Source organism: Meles meles, chromosome 17 (genome assembly GCF_922984935.1).
Source record: "Meles meles chromosome 17, mMelMel3.1 paternal haplotype, whole genome shotgun sequence".
Lineage (NCBI taxonomy): Eukaryota > Metazoa > Chordata > Mammalia > Carnivora > Mustelidae > Meles > Meles meles.
In genome coordinates this window covers 15,565,211-15,583,073 of record NC_060082.1, presented here as the reverse complement: position 1 = coordinate 15,583,073, position 17,863 = coordinate 15,565,211, and the positions used below count along the sequence as shown (strand labels likewise).

General features: G+C 38.4%; 1 protein-coding gene across 1 annotated transcript in view; it reads right to left on the bottom strand.

The window, feature by feature from the left end:
- USH2A (usherin) overlaps nucleotides 1-17,863 on the bottom strand; it is a 714,551-nt gene that overhangs the window by 404,279 nt on the left and 292,409 nt on the right. Inside the window, exons 22-28 of the mRNA XM_045983172.1 lie at nucleotides 16,679-16,805; nucleotides 14,466-14,567; nucleotides 12,353-12,532; nucleotides 11,182-11,312; nucleotides 7,050-7,323; nucleotides 2,350-2,553; nucleotides 2,142-2,222 (exon numbers count right to left, since the gene is read on the bottom strand). Coding sequence (XP_045839128.1) covers nucleotides 2,142-2,222; nucleotides 2,350-2,553; nucleotides 7,050-7,323; nucleotides 11,182-11,312; nucleotides 12,353-12,532; nucleotides 14,466-14,567; nucleotides 16,679-16,805 — 1,099 coding nt within the window. The remainder of the gene's footprint in view (nucleotides 1-2,141; nucleotides 2,223-2,349; nucleotides 2,554-7,049; nucleotides 7,324-11,181; nucleotides 11,313-12,352; nucleotides 12,533-14,465; nucleotides 14,568-16,678; nucleotides 16,806-17,863) is intronic.

Here is a 17,863-nt window from a genome sequence, read left to right as displayed (position 1 = left end):
CTTGTACCTGAACGTCTGACCTAATTTTCCAAATTCAATGGTTTTTCAAATTAATTTTGAAAAAGCCAAGTTCTACCAGATATGATATACAGGATACATTCCTAATTGCATCTGGGGTTGGGGGGGGCAGAGGAACTGGCACCTTAGAGATGATACAAAATCACTTTCAGAGATATTTTTTTCAGAGTATCTCAGAAACAATGACACGGAGTGAGGAAGTTGGAAGGAGCCGAATCCCCGAATCTTAAAAATCCATAACCTTTAACTATTTATTAGAGATTTCTACAGTTCTGATCAGTAACAACTTCATCACAGCCGACTGCTCTGGGAACAGTGAGAAAAACCCGAGAAACTCCGTGGCAGGATGATGGATGAGAGGCCGGCCCGAGCTGCCCGCGGACTCCTGAGCCCATCGATGGAGGACCACTCTGGTTTTCCCACATCAAATATCCTCCTTCTCTGACTTTACCGTTCAGACCAATACAATAGGACAGCTTCAAGGGAAACAAAGTGAACACAGAGGGTGGGAGAAGACAGAGAAACACTGTCTATGCTGTTAAAACACCACCAGCACCTACGGAAAACCCACAGGCTACACAATCAAGATGCGAGCAAAGGGACAACAGGAGTGATGTTGATTTTATTAGTTCTGAAATGCGGTACAGGGCAAAGTACGGTGCCGTCTAACAGATGGCCTTTTCATAAGGGACAGAGCAAAACTGACTCAAAAATAATTAAATAGTGCAATTATTCTCCAACCCTTGGGAGCATGTAGCTGCTCAGTGTTGTGGTCAGATTGTAAATATGAATTTATGGCATAAGACTTTGTGGTCAGATCATTGCTATAAATTCAGAGCTCTATTTGCATACTTTCACAGAGATACTCAAAATGGGGACTATTAAGCTATGTGGGCAACGCACTTTCTAGACACCCATTTACGTTGCTGACTGAGACTGAAAACAGGCTTTAGAGCGTATTTGTTAATGAAGTAGAGACGGCGAAAAAGGGGCAGAGGATATGCCAGTAACAAATGAATATTTTTTGTCACAGCTTTCTCCAAGCTCTGAAGTTGAAAAGGATTTTAAAAGACCTTTCGGCTCATTGTCTTGCCTATAAATAGATGACAATTTAAATCATCCTGGAAAAGTGTCAGGTTGTCCTCTTCTGGAAAATCTGTAGGCAAAGCGCTTTGAAAATGATTCTTAGTAGCCTTTCCGGTATTTAATTATCTTAGATCAAGAAGATTTCTCAAAAAGTTGTCTGTGTTAGTAGCCCCTGGTTAATAAGTATGAGAGAATATGTTGGTGAAAAACACATGTTTAGACAAACTATGACTTATTAAGGATAAACTTCCTTTGAGAGACATACGTGGCAGTCTTTTGAAATGTATTTGACCACCTGACTGATATTTGACCCCAAAGGGTAAAAGGCTACTGATTCACAAAAGTTTTCATGATGAATACCTTCTTGTGATGGCACCACATGAAAAGAAGTTGTGGTCGCGGTGAGAAGTCCAGAGCACTTATAAAGCCGTTGTCTGAGATTCGGTCTAATATATTCTATCTCCTGCTGTTTTCCCTCCTCCAACTCAAAAGAAAGTTAGACCAGTCAGCATTTTCTATCCTGGGAGAGTCATCTGAAGATCCTAATAGTCACCACCATGAAAAACATCGCCACGATGTGATAAAAGACACATCTGCCTCTGATCCGGGTACAGGTTCCAAATGCACCCTCTGCGGGAGAGAGGCAAGAGGGTGCCGGTGCCGCCCCCGCCCAGGGGCAATCAAGCCTGACGTTAGCTTCTTGGGTTCTACACCATCTAGAAGGGTTTCCTGTCCTTGGATACATTACTGTAGATTCAGGCCTACCAAATCCTTGAGACAACTTGAAACTCCTTCCTTCTGCATTTGAAGAGGAAAGAATCAAGCCCGAGCAATCACTTACTAAATAATTGAGAAACCAAAATACTGACCTCCTCAGCATTTTAGCCACTGACTTCACCAGTCAACGCATGCTCTGTCCTACGATGACAAACCCACTACTCGCTTCAGGGTAATGCAGTCTTTTCTTCTTACATGTATGGACATGTATGCGCAGACATGTGCACGTGTGTGCACGTATCCGTTTCAAGACCATTTACCTGCTCCTGTTGAACGGCCCCGACTCCAGTCACTGTAGACAGAGCCTCCTTCGTGTGAGGCTACCACTCGGTACAGGTACTCTTCAATGGAAACAAGAGGCAGAAAGATTAAAATATTCCTCATATGGACTAGCAGTGGGCTGGCAGGGAGGGAAGAGGCGACAAGTGGGAGACGTGTAGCATTTAATTGAGAGCACCGCCATGGTACCTGTGAAAGGCTGCAGACCACGCTCGTCAACACTGCGTTCTCTTCCCCGGTAAACCAGGATGGAGTCATTTCCCCTGCAGTTAACGGCACTGTCACTTGACAGGCACCCATCCAGATTGACTCTGACAGCGCTGCTGGACACAGATGCCAAGTTAACGCCAGCACCCCGTGCAAATTTAACATCCTTCATGCAACCACCGAAACCTAGCAAATAGCAAGGGATTAATATCACATAAAAGGCTTGAGTCATTAATTACCAATCATCTCTGTCCTCAGCTGTACTACGCTTTGACGAGGTGTGGGGGTTGCGGTAGAGACAATTTTTAAACTTCTGAGTCTCATTTGGGAAATCCTTTATGCCTCCTTCTGTTTTTTACTGGGCTAAGTGGTCACGAGGATGTATTAGATTTGTGTTATCTTGAAAAAATATATAAGGTGATCGTTATAATTCAGCTGGATTAGATGTGATTAAAAGTATTTTATTATACTCCTTTAGGCCCACTTTTTCTCCTTCTGTTTATTCTTATGAAATAAAATGTAGGCAATGAGACCATATGGTAGAGGGGTAGCCACATGTCCCTCGATTCTGGAAAATTCAGTCCCCCTATATAAGTCATTGTTTTAATGCTAAAAATAAGATTTGAAGGAGCACAATTATACAACAAGCTCACTGGGGGAAAAATACCTTTTGAGGATTATTATGCAAGAGAGCAGGAGGGAGAATGTAGTTTCAAAATCTACTGGAATCCTGAGGTATTGACATGAACTCTACAGACTTGTTTCAAGAGTTACAGAACGAAGTCCCAGTTAAATCAGCATACAGAGGAGCCAGCACTACACGCCACCATTTTCACTAAGTTCCACAATTTTGACTCTCCACAACGGTCACCAGTTTTGCATTCATAGTAGCATGACAGGGAGCAAATTCAGCTCTGGCAATGGCAACACCCGGAGGTTTCTTGGAATGTGTCTTCTGCCCAGTTGACTTTAGAACGGCCACAGTGCTCTGGAGTTCTGGGAAGTTTACCAGGGAACGTGGGAGAAATGGGTGAGGAGAATGGACTGATCTTTTGTTACAGGACCAGAGGGCATCCAGTCAGCCAGCACGTAGCAGCAACTCGGAATTCCATGCTATTTTGTGTAAACAGAGATCAGCTCAATGAGGGTTGGCAGCACTCTGCCCGGAGCACTGCACAAAATTGTCAAAGAAGAGACAGACTGAGTTTGCGATAGTGCGCCCACACGCTCTCTCGGAACAAAATACTGTCAAGTTTGAAGGGTCCCAAACACATTATTCTCCTTTCAAGATTAAAGCACATCAGCAGGAAGAGAAAATAAAACATAATGCAATGCCTAACAGTAAGATAAACTAATAGTAACAACGATCATATTGTTCTCTTCAGCATTTATATGATGTTTTATTATGTCTTCTAACACATTAAGTTGGCCTAGCTCCTTTCAGAATGTCTTTGCTAGTATTCACGTGCCTTCAGGCCCGACTGATCGATCCTGCTCGTCTGTGTTGAACACACAGTAGACACTCAATAAGTTGGCTGAGTTGAAATAAAGGCAATGAAGCTCAATATGAAAGCATCTGCCTGAAACTTCAGAAGTTAAGAATTCTGATTTCTTTACCAGCAGCAATTTTCCGATGGCTTGGAGTTCAGTTATCTAACTTCTCTGTACCCCACTTTCCCTAACAACAAAACGCAAACAGTGGAATGGTAGCTTTGGCAAACACCTGAGTGCTGTTATAAAAAAAAAAAAGTCCCATTATTATTTAACGGGGGGCTTCAGCTTTGCAAGGTGGAAAGAGTTCTGGAGCAGAATGGTGTTGATGGTTACTCAGCAATGTAAATATCTTTAATGCCACTGAACTGTACCCTTCATGGCTAAGATGGTCAATTTTACATGTATTTCGCTATAATTCAAAAAATGAAAAATTAAAAAAAAAGAAATGTCTTAAAAACTAATTCATGGGATGGAATTTTAAATTTGGGAAAGGCCGCAGAGGTAGTCTTCATTCTGGAGATAAAGAAAAAGGTCCAGGGGGTCATCAGATAAGGTTTTTAAGTATTAATCCTCCTTATGAAGCAGTACTCTGGCCTCAGGCCTTGGAGGTGAAGAATCCTGACCTCTAGTGTGTGGTCCTGTCTGTGCGATCTTAAAGCAGACAGTTTTGTCCAACCAAGTCACAGTTCTTTCAACTCTGCACTACCAGGATCATCTCCACTAGAAATACTCTTCGATTATCTTCAAAATTTGAATACGGTATTAGGATAGGAAAAGGGGAGAGAGTCTGTCTATGGGGGAAATGGAGATGTCTCCTTTGCTTGCTTTTGGGGATCAAAAATGACTCCCCACCCGCAGGCCTCTGAATAACTAAAAAGTGGCCCAGAATTCTAAGTTAACAAATTAGAAAGACAGTAGCTTCTCTGGGGGAGGCAGTCCAACATGGCGGCACTGATGCTAGGAAGACTGGCTTCCGGTCCCTACTCCTGCCTTCTCCACACAGGGCATGGGTCAGAGCAAAATCTGTGACCCCATGAGCCACAACCCTTTCCCCCCCAACCTGCAGGTAAGTGGTAATCCAGACTGGTAGTTCTAAGGTAAAGGCCCATGATCTGAAGTGACACATCTTTAGCAAATTAGGTTGCCCAGCATTTCCAAACTACAGAGGAAAGTTAATTTGCATTTGATTCAAAGGAAGATTATAATATTAACGGATACAAAAAAAATAGTACTAATACGACCACAAAGTAGAGCCTCTTAAAAAAGGTGCTAATTAAGAAGCACAGAACATTTTTAAGACCATTTGAGAGTGGACTGAAAAAAAAATACAGTAAGCGAACATGATTAATTTTAATTGCAATTTACTACAGAGAGGCAGCACCCCCATATGGTGAATATTCTCCTGCTCATTGTATAAAACATGGTTACCTATATAGATTAGTATCTTTCAAAGCATCTGAGTCAGAATCTTAGGGAATAGCGTCATAAAATCTGCATTTTTAATAATCTTTCCAGGAGATTCCAATGTATCTTGAATAGTAATAAGAATGACAGCTCATTTTATTGAGTTCTTACTATGTTCCAGCTACTGTACTTCAGTATTTTATCAGTGGCTTGAGAACCACTGATATGTATGATTCTGCAAGGATAAAAATTTAGTATTACCCATAAATAAAATATCTTTCAGTATCATAGACGTAGTCAAAGTGTAGATTAAATTATCCCCATTGGGTTTATGTTGATGTGTTAAACTTCTATCATGATCATCTTATAATTTCAGTTAAAATTTGGCTAAAGACAAGTCTCTATGCCCATTATCGTAATGGGTTTTTGTGTACTTTCCAAAGTATAATTGCACATATGCAGGGGATTTTTTTCCTAGATGTAAGTAGGCTCAAGTAATCTTGCTCATATAAAGGGTTTTCAAGCTCTTTCTAACCTCAGAAACCTGAAAACCAGGAGAAGCCCTTATATGAATGTAATATTTTTAGCTGCTGTTACATCTTAAGTGCCTTGAAAATGTCATTACTGTCTTACACCCCAGACATTCATTAACTCCTTACTAGTACCCTTCTAAAAGTCTCCTTAGAGCTTGCCATATATTTTCTATTCAAAGGCATTTAAATCTTTATGTACTCACCAAATAGGCAAAAACTCCTTCATGGAAATTTTAACCATTCGTGGTACATAGAGTTGGAAATATGTAGAGAACATTTTCTACATGGGAGCATGCTTAGTCACAAGTTAGAAGTTTCTGTGCTTTCCCCAATTTGTAGAAAAGAAACACTGGCCAACACCCATTAAAGAAAACACTTGATTATAATAAAGAGAGGGGATTTTGACACCAGGCTTCCTGAGACAGAAAGGCTTGCTTCTGCTTACTGGCCATGTGACCTTGGGGAGGTTACTTTGCTCTTCAGTTTCCTCATCTGTAAAATGGGGGTTTAAATAATAATACGGAACATAGGGGCTTATTATGAAGTGCTGACCCACTTAATCTCATGCAAAGCTTTTGGAACCATGAATTCTGCACACACCAGACCGTCAGCTACCATTAGCCTTTTTGAATTAATAATTCTTCTGATTATGTTCCAATTCATTATATGAGTTAAATGCTTCCTTTAGTTATAAGTCATGCAGGCATGCACTTTTCTTTCATTTGTGGCTATTAATAATAAATGAAATATGGATTTTTCACCAGTATGTTTAAAATTCAACTAAACCCACCCTTTCATGTGCTTTGCTATAGGGGAGCTCCATGGAAAGGCAAAGACAATTAGCAGTTATGTTAGAAAAAATTCCCAGTGAATTTAATGATATTTTTCTTAGTTGTGCACACCAACCTAATTTATGTTTTTCATGTATGAATACAGATAATGATCAGTATCTGAAAGAACCAGAAAACATATATGGAAATACATACATAAATTTCAATTATATTTACTGAAGACAAGTTAGAATAAGTATATTGATTATAAGTAGGTGTGAGAGCACAGTCTGAAGGGCAACATACAAAACTATTTGAAGAAACTTTCTGTTTTTTTTTTTTTTTTTTAGAGCTTCAAGAAAAGGGGAGTGGGGGCAATAGGTATTGCTGCCAAACTGATTCTGTTGCTGTATTTTAAAACACTAAAACCTGGTAGGACCAGAGCTGTATTTATTTGGGAATTCCTCCAGATAGACTTTACCTTGTTCCAAACTCAGGTGTTTATAGGAGTCATGCAGCTCCTGTGGGGTTCCTCCCACATAGATGGGGGAATTCACCATCAGTGGCTGGACTCTGGACTGTGACACACGTTCCCTCAGTTCATTCATGCTTGCTGATATGATGGAACCTTTCTTTTTAATAATCGCTTTATTCCACTTTCCATCACAATAGGACAGCCCGAGCCATAGATCCACTTGTGTGAAGGAAAGACTGGTATTTAACCGGAAGCTCAATATTCCACTCTTCAATTCCATCTGTATTTCACATTAAAAAAGAAAATAGGTATATAAAAAGACTGCAGAATGGCAGTTTGGGAAAGAGCAGAAGGTCAATTTCTTGAAGAAAAGCAACAAATTTCCCTGAAAGCACTCTATAAAAATGTTCCACTTTATTCTAAGCAGGACTGGAGTAACGTATAATGGAGTACTTTGCAAGCTTATAATTGACGTGAAGAATGTTGTATTGAGTCACACAAATTCATACCCAGTAATGATTATACAGTGTGATACAATATAATGTAGGCAAAACCTTTTATTTATTTATTTTTGTTTGTGCTAAACAGGTAAAAGATTAGATGCTGGCATAAGTGACTGAATGACTGAAGAGAATAGTTTGAACTATGACTCTATTTTTTTTAAAGATTTTATTTATTTATTTATTTGACAGAGATCACAAGTAGGCAGAGAGACAGGCAGAGAGAGAGGAGGAAGCAGCTCCCTGCTGAGCAGGGATCCCAATGCAGGGCCCAATCCCAATGCAGGGATCAATCCTGGGATCATGACCTGAGCTGAAGGCAGAGGCTTTAACCCACTGAGCCACCCAGGCACCCCTATAACTCTATTTTTGCTTGAGTTTTTAGAAAATGAGAAAATACTACTTCATATATCAACTTAATTTGGGGAAAAATATGACAAGACAATAAGAAAATGAAATGTCAAGCCTGATTAAGTTTATTTTAACTGGTCAGTGAACTCAATTTCAAATTTGTAAGATGGATTTTGATTCAATATTTCAGTTTTATTATTCTAAATCTCTAACTAACATAATTGCTTCTATGTGTATTCTTTTAGATTAACGTGTCATTTTCTAATATGAATAGATTTTACCCAGATTTTCATGGTAAAGGAAATGCCTCCATATGTTTCCCTTCAAAATGTTACATGACAATTATCTACTATGTTTTTATTTTGTTAGAACTCAAGCCAGCAAAAATAGGATACTTAAAAATTTGAGATCAATCATGTCAAATGAAATTGAGTAATTGTAGATAAAAATAATTACTTTTTCTACATAAATATCATTTTTTTGTGAAGTACATTGGGAAAGCAGTCATGTATCTATTCATTCAATAAATATTGAGTCCCCCACCAGGTTCCATGAATCTCCTGCTATAAGATAAACACTGTTCCCAAGAATCACACTGTCCAACAGCAGAGGCAAACAACTGGGGTAATACTATAACCAAGAGAAGAACCGGGTACCAGAATACCATAACCAAGAGAAGAAGCAAAGAAAGGATATATATCGTGTTCCCTGGGAACAGGGAAATGTTGAAAGTAAGACTTTTGGAAGTATGTAAGGTTTATGGAGAATTCTTCAGTACAGGAAGATGAACACATGCAGCATCATCGGGACATGTACAAGCTAATTAGGTTTAAGGAAAAAAAAAACTAAATTAGGTAAGATGGGCTACCTCGGGTGGAGGGAGTTATAAAGAGTCCCCCAGGTATGTAGAAGCAAGGTTTTGGAGGATTTTGTGTGATACGGAAAACACACGTCTTTCTCTTGTCTGTCTGACCTCAAAGGCTATATTCTTTCCACTATTATCTTATGCTGAAAGTTTACCCTACCAGTCCTAGGAAGTTCATCCTGAAACAAAAGCTGCACTGTAACTGGAGAAACCTATTAGGGAATCACCACGTTTGTGAAAAAAAAAAAAAAAATTATGAGAACCATCGAAATACAGGTAACAATGGTGAAGACAGTGAAAATTCAAAGAGGTATTTTTGAAAGCAACTCAGCTTGTAAAGCCCCAGCAGGACCTGGCAAATAGCTGAATGTGTTAGATGAATAAAAAGGAAATCAAGGACGCCCATGCTCTTCTCGCTTGGGCGTGTTTTACCACTGTCACAATAGGGAAAGGACTAGGAAAGAAAGACTTGATATTATCATTGTTAGAGAGGAATGAGGTCAATTTTAAATATACTGAGTTTGAGATATCTATAAAACATCTAGAAGAAACTTTTTTGAGGCAGTTGAACATAAATATAGGCTAGTAAAATAGAAAACGTTCATGAGAAGATAAATGAGATTATCTAGTTAGTGTAAACGCAGTGAAAAGAGGAGGAGAGAGAGTCTAGAGTCCTCCGCCAGACCAACATTTTAAGAGAAGGTAGAGTAGATGTAATTCTTTAAGTTGACAATGATCTTCTTATAGAAACCATAAGGATTTAATGAAAATCAAGAGCAACTAGTACTTTGGAAAGTTAGTAGGAAAGAATATTTTAAGAAAAAAAGCAGACGAGAGAGGAAGATCAAGAAAGATAAGGGCTGAAAATTATCTATTAGCTAGAAAATGCAGGGATCGCTGGCAATATTGGAAAGTTCTGCAGTGGAATGTGTTAAGAGTAGGAATAATGCATACTAGTTTTGAGGACTGAAGTGTGATATTAAAAAAAAAAAAAGTGGAAATAGCCAGAGACTATGAAAGGAAGGGAAGTACAAGGGAAGAATTTTCAAAGTCAAAAGGAAAAAAAATTAGAATAAATGAGGCTCAACCATTTTATATGTTGAGGGAGAAGAGCCAAAAGAGAAGGAACATTGGAACTAACAAAAAGGGGAAATTGTGCAGCACAAGCTCTTGCAGGAGAAGGGTAGAATCTAGAGTAAAAATAGAGAATATTAACTTTGGTTGGAAGCATGGTAAGTAGGTATTTATTCTCCTGAGTCAGGAGAGAGTGAAACCAGACTTGGCTCATAAAAAAAGCTGTAGGTCGAGTTTGGAAGATGAGGAGATTATGTTCCTTTCCATTCTAAGAATAAAACTATCTGAAGACCTTCAGGTTGTGGTGTTTTCCGGAGCTGACATTTTTTTTTTCTTTCATGTTCCACATCTAATTGATGCATAAATCCTATAAACAAGAAGGACTGTTGAATGAAGCAATCAGAAACCTCAAAACTCCACGTGTCGATAGTCTTCATACTTGTATCGGTTCTTCTATGGTGGTCAGTAAACTGGCTGTTGAGACTGGAAAGCTAGGGAGCTAAACTGATCGACCCAGAGTTGTGGAACTGAAGATACAAGTTGAGGGGGTTGACAGAGAAATGGCTGAAAAGCTGGAGGGAAGACATGTGAGGGGATGGGTATTAAGGAGGGCATGAATTGCATGGAGCACTGGGTTTGGTGCATGAATCTTGGAACACTGAAAAAATTAAATTAAATTAAATTAACAAACAAAACAAGAAAGGCTGAATTATGGTGTCTGAGGTAGGGAGCGAGTCAGTTAAACAGAAAGTGGTCTGATAGCCAATGGTCTCAATGTCTTAATGAATTCGGTAAGAGAATGAGAGCTGAAAAGTTATGAGGTTATATTTGGAGATTTAAGATTTTATATTATGTCAAAAAATAATGAAGGAAATAACATTTTTGAATATTGGAAAACTAAATGGAATTTTCTTTTTTTTTAAATTTTATTTATTTATTTGGCAGAGAGAGATCACAAGTAGGCAGAGAGGCAGGCAGAGAGAGAGGGAGAAGCAGGCTCCCTGCTGAGCAGAGAGACTGATGCGGGGCTCTATCCCAGGACCTGAGATCATGACCTGAGCCTAAGCCACCCAGGCACCCCTAAATGGAATTTTCTTAATTCCTCATAACTACTCTGTTTTGTTAAAATTCAATTTTCACAGGAATAATTGTCATTTTAAAACATCACGATCCTAAAGCACAAAATGTTTCAGAGGACTCTGAAACTAAAGATGACTTAGGGAAGAAAATGAAAACAAAAGTGAATTTCAAAAGAAATCCCATTTAACATATTATAAACACATGGCTTATTTATTTTAAAGTTATAGCTGATATTTTAAAGTAAATTTAACTAAATAAATTAACATACAGCAAGAAAATCAGGCCCATCTTTGTTGTACATGAAAAGAAGCAATCCATTCAATTGGTCAGTTCTGAACTTAAAGGAAATCTCAAAATCCATTCCACCATGAAACACATAGGGATGAAGTTCCAGGAATCCTTTAAAGAAAAGAATATGTACACATCAGCACGTGCAAAGCACTACCACCCGCATCGTAAAGGTGGTACAAAGACTAGGACGCACTCTGTCATCGAGTAAATCTTTGCAGAAGATGATGCAAATCGATGGTAAGAAATCTCCCTTGTAATGGTACAGAAGTGGCAGAGTAAACTTGATATACATTTTAAGAGGAAGCAATTTACTCTCTAAATCATGGATACGGTTAAGACTATCACTGTTTTCTATCAGTATTCACAATAAGAAATTGCATTGGCTAAGAGAAATTCAGAGTAATGACAGTGTTGAGAAAAGAGCAAAGGGAAAGTACATAGACTAGGATATTCTTCAGCTTTCTGTTCGGAAGGTGGTTTAAGCAACTTAATAAAGAACCAGCTTAGCTATAAATGTAGGAGGCAGCTGTGGGCTTGCATTAGGAGCAGTAGTACTACCCACCAAGTCACTGTACTGCCTTCCACCCCCTCACCCAGGGTGCCCGCCAGGCAGAGACTGTGGCTGGGCTGGGCTGCCAGGGACACGGCCCCTCGCCTTTGCAGCAAGCTTAGGAGCAATGCCAGTAGTGGTGGTGACATCTCCTAGCTCTTCCTTAATGGTCTACTCGCCCCATGACATAGCTGAATTTTACTCTTGAGAATACTGTCCATCTATATAACGGGATAAATAAATAAAATCCTTTTGAAACATCTTTCTGGTAAATAAAATCCTTTTGAAACATCTTTCTAAGTAAAACTGCAGTCTAAGTCAAACAATTGACTTACCAAAAGATATTTTCGACACCACCATATGTCACCCAAGAACTGCCGTGGGCTAATGGAGATCTGACACATGAATAGATGAGTCTTACAACTCATTTTACATATTCAGACTTTGAGAATATATTTGTGTATATCATGGCATAACTAGGTATTTCTGTGATACTAGGTTCATATGAGGTCAAAGTAATTGGACAGGGGAGATTAAATTGGGGAAAGGACATAACATACATGTTAAGCAACTATTGGTGTCTGTTTTAGAACCTTACCTGTTCCCAGAAACTGGGCTCCATCCTGTAAGGCAGTGGGGCATCCCTCCCAGGTATCATACACGTTGACCTGTTCTTCAGCATTTTGCCAAACCAGAGGTTCCCAAACAGCAAAGGGGTTATACTTCTTCATAAAATATATATCCTTGACACAGCCCACAAAACCCTTTTGGATTATGTCTACAAGAGTTGGTAGATATCAAGAACTGGTTGATGTACTTTGAACATTTTTTTCAAGCAATTAATTTTACATGCTATTAAAATAAAAGAAATAGGAAATAGCTCTCGCTGCCTATTTACTGCAAACCTCCTATGATTCACGTAAAGACCATGCCGTCACCTATGCTAAGTGGTAACAGTTATAACGTTTAGCCCCAGTTCCGACCCATCATATCTGCAGAAACGGATGTTTACGCAAAAACTTTGGTTTTATAGTAGTAGCCAGAATATTGCCTTCTGAACTAACGAGATTTCATCTGCCATTAGTCTTAAAAATAAAAGTGTTATAACAAGTTTTAAAAGATTTGAAGGAAGTGTTTCTATTAAATCTACAGTTTGTAGTTTGGTTTCTTCATCATGATGAACCAGTCTGTTATACAAGTTAAGTCCATGATTTGTTTTCATATTTAGGAATTAATGTAATGGTGTCCGTAGTCTCAGGACACCCTGGATCAGACGGATGTGGGATTTATGAACACAGCACACAGGTGGTAACAGTGAGTTGGGAAAGAAAGAAAGTGAGCAAATGAGAGAATTAGAGAAATAAAAATATTTCATACAGCAATGTCCCTGTTGATCAATGCAAAGCTTAGTTCTCAACTTTGGAGTATATGACTTGATTCTAGGGAAGGTATTCACCAGAAGTCAAAGTTCTACAAAGTCTCTTCATATGCGCAATGTCAGATTATTTATTGATTATGAAGATATGTCCTCTACAAGGAGGGTCCTGCTATCAGGGCATTCTCCCTCCTTCCAGTGCATGGATATAACATAGCCAGAAAGTGTACTTGATGGGTAAGGAACAGGACAAAGGCTGGGGAGAGCTCAATCTCTCTCTTTCTCTCTCTCTCTCATGTGTATGTGTGTGTGTGTGTGTGTGTGTGTGAGAGAGAGAGAGAGAGAGAGAGAGGGAGATGGAGAAAGAGAGAGAGTTTTCAAGGGACTTCTTTACCAATCTAAACTAGTCCAGTAAAAACCCTCTCTAGAAATATTTCTAAGGAGGAACCTATATTCTGTCCTGGGTATTTAAATATATCCCTCTCCAAATTTCACTGAAAACATTTTATTCCTTTTGATCTTCATCATGATTCCCTGAAGACCACCACACAAGCACAATGTATACTTACCTAGGCTCTAGCTCATTTATGTAGTTACATTTCACTTCCTGGGAGAGACTTGGAAGACACCCTATGCCCTTCAATGAGAACATGGGAAAACAACCCTAAAATCTTAGCAATGCTTTTGGAAAGGTGATTTTTTTCTTCTGCCTCAGGTTAATTTCATCCAGGTTAGTTTTTATTGATTTCATTTTGAATCACACCCAGTGCTCCATCTCTCATTCTAAAAATTTAGGAATTATTTTGTCTCTGTCTCAATTACAGTACTTACAGCATTTGCTCAGCATTATATGCCCTCTATAATATACCCTCTATTCTGGCAAAGACCACATTTTATTCATCTATGGACATCTAGGGACTAGTTTAGCACTGATCACATGCTCAGTACTCAGAGAATGTTCTTTACCCTATTGAAGGATAAATCAAATCCACAGTTTAACATTTCTGTATTGCTTCAGTTTAAGATCTTCGAAAAACTAATACATAATCCTAAAATAAGATGCCTTTGACTGAAATTAGTAGCATTCATTTCAGCAAAAGTTTAATAAACTCTTTTATATGTCGATGACTGGCACCAAGAATTGAAATGCAAGTAATACACAGTCCCTTTAGAAAAGAAGACACCTAAGGGACTTTTTTTGACATACTGATAAAGGAAATATAGCATGAAATAGAATATAATACTAATATTCATACTTTAAAATAATGTACTCATACTTGATCGTGTTGTAAACTTTGGTGACAACATATAAACCCTATACCATCAGCAAACTTACCAGGATCCTTCCTGAGGATAGTATAACCCCGTGGAAGCCCTCCCACAAACACTCCCGTGTTCCCTCCAATAATCGTGCTCCCATTCAGGGCGGTCAAAGAACCTATGGAAAAGGAGATGAGAATTCCAGATGCACCAGGATAATCTGGGTTCTGCTAATTTAATAAATGCTTAACCCCTTCACTGAGCCCTGGAAACCACTCTTTCTTGGTTCTCCTCTTTTTTATGTTTCTTCAATGGTTTTTCCTCACGTCCCGACATCTTGATGTTGGAAGGACCAGGCTGTCTCGCCTCTCAGATCTCTTTCTCCACATACATGGATGTCCTAAGTCGTCTGGAAGGATGACCTAAAGGGCTGAGCGCCTATGCCAACGACCAGGTGAAAGACCAGAAGAGGCCTGGTCCCTGGCTATGTTGTATAACCATGCAAGTCTCCTGTTAAGACTTCTATCCAACTCCATCTTTTCTTGGGAGTAGGGGCTTTTTTCTTTTCTTCCCTCAGAACCCAAACTCTAATTAGCTCTACTTACCTCTGGTTCCTTGGAGTTAAACACCATCCTTAGTTGACAATTCCCATTGTATATCTTTAGTCTGGAAATCTTCCCTGAACTAAGAGTTGAATCCAGAACCCTATCTGATATTTCCACGTGGATGCCTCACAGATACTAAGACTAACTGCCTTCACACTGAATATCTCTGTCCATATCAGCTTCTCCCACAGTCTTGTCAACCTTAGCTATGGCAACGACAGTCTTCCAGTTGCCCAGGTCCTAAACTTAGCAGTCACCGTCTATATTAGGAATTAACAAACTCCTTCTGTAAAGGGCCAGGTAGTATATATTTCAGGCTTTGTAAACAATGCAGCTTCAAACGGAACAGACAATGCATAACAAATGGATGCAATTGTGCTCCAGTAAAACTTTATAAAAACAGTGATGAGATGAATATGGCCCATAGGTAGTTTGCCAACTCCTGCTCTACTTGAATCAAATGCTTTTAATTTAACATTCACAATATACCCAGATTTCTCATTATAACCACAATTTTACTTTCCTGGTTCAAGAAACCGTTTTTTCTTGCCTGAATTATTTTATAATTATTACAGAAGTTTATTGACTGCACTCTCCATCTCCACCCTGTTCCCCTTAAAATTCATTTCCAAAGAGCTTCCTTTTTTTCTAAGCAAAAGCCCACAAGATCCTGTAATACAGCCCTAAAATCCTCTCTGATGTCAGCCCATTACTAGGCTCTCCACCCACTCTTTCCCACACCGGCCTCCTTGTTGGTCCTTGACATGCCATATATATATATATGTTCCCGCCTCAGGACCCTGGCACCAACTTTTCCCTTGGCTTGAAACATGCTTCTCTTGGTTACTCTCCTGGCTTACCCACTTACTTTTCTTAGGTCTCTGTGCAAATGTCACCTTATCCAAGAGGGCTTTTCTAACAGTCCCTTATGAGATCAACATTCCCTCTCTAATACACACACACATACACAATTTCTCTCTTCTCCTGCTTTATTATTTTCAAAATATACACTGCCTAATCTCGTTCAACATTTATTTATTCTGTCTCCTGCCCCTCTCCCACCTGAAATGTAAATCTTGCTCTTTGTATTCAGAGTTTCTACAGAAATACTGTCATACAGTAGGTGCTCATTATAATTCTATATTTCCTGAGTATATTGATAAAAGCTTAAATCATCATGCAGGTACTGTAACTGTTTTATAATTATATAAGGACAGTAGAGAGGGTAGGATGGAAAGAATACTGAACTTCAAATTACAAAGACAGGATCAGCATCCCAAGAACACTATCAACTGTGCAAATTGGGAAAAGGTATTTATCTTTTCCTGAGACTCAGTTTCATCATTTCTAAAATGCATATAATAACTGCTTTATTTTATTTTATTTTTTTTGTGGGTCAAAAATAACATAGGAGAACATCAGTAAAAAGCTCTTGCAAATTGTAAAAGACAAAATTGCTGCTGATGACTCTGCTGTTTCTCTTGCTTTACTGAAACCGTGCATAATGAGAAAATGGTTGCCAGACTTCATCATTTTAGGAGCAACCCAAAGGCAAATCCAACAGCAATGTAAATTAAATTGAGAGGAGATAAAGGTGAAATGAAAGATGTAGAAATATAATCAACAGAAAAGTATAGCCACATTAGCATATCGATAGAACTATTTATATATATTAAGTTCTTACCTGTATACTGCCCATCGAGTGTGATTTGGCCGAAAGCCTGATGCCTAATAGCTATTATCTCATGCCATTTGTCATCACTGTATTGTTTCCCACCATCATTAGTTGTAGTAACTTCCACTGAAGACCCCTTGAGGGAATGAATGAATGAATGAATGAATGACTATATATATTTGTAAACGCATACGCATGTAATTCTATATTTGCTAAAAATCTATTATAAATATTGACATGATCATGATGGAAGCATGCATGCTTTTCAAACCAAACTCAAAATCAAAGTTGATGCCTAACATCATTCTAGCATTTCTCTGACGTCCTTCCACAAACACCATAGTACTCAAGCCTGAAAAGACCTCCTCTTTGGATTAAAAAATCTCTTACAAGCACTTTTGCATTTTGTGCACTTATAGTCATCAGAAAGGTAAAGAATTTTCTATTCTAAAATTTTAGCTTTTAAGATTTTGGCAGAAATATGAAATAAGAATTTAAAACTAGTAACATACTCTTCAATCTGGACTGTTCTAAAGATGGGGAAATATCTAGCGACTTAGTTTCTCCTACCTTTACTACACTGCTAATCAGTAGAAAGAATGAGAATCATCTTAAAAATTAGCCAGTTATGATTAATACATTGACCATTTGTACTCAGTGTTCTTTAGTCTAAAATCTAGCATTTATACTTGTATCTGAGGCCATCACATCATAGATAAAAATGAATTTCTAAGCAGGTAAGAGTAGGAAATGGCAGACCTCAAGAACAGAAACTATCAGAAAGGAGGGGAGGATAAGGAAACAGAGAAAGAGAAGTAGAAGAGAAACCTTCCATCTGAGTACTTTCTAGCCAAGTAAAAACGTTTTCAGCCTATCAGGTTCCACACAGTGTTACCCTTTTTAGTGTTAGTGGACAAATAAAAGTAGAAAATATTTCAACTTCATCACCATCATCAGTTACTACTACTACTATTAAAGGAAAAACCACCAGAAAAGTACTCCAAACCTTCTAAGTGAAAATACATTTCTTTCTTAATAAAACTGATTTTCTTATCAATAATCAACTTAAATACAATAAAAATTTTCAAAAAACAAAATAGGACTGGGTAAAATATTACAAATCTTTTTCAATTAGTTGGAATATTTCACCAAATTCCCATAATTTTGGAATACCATTTTTCAAAAAGAGAAAAG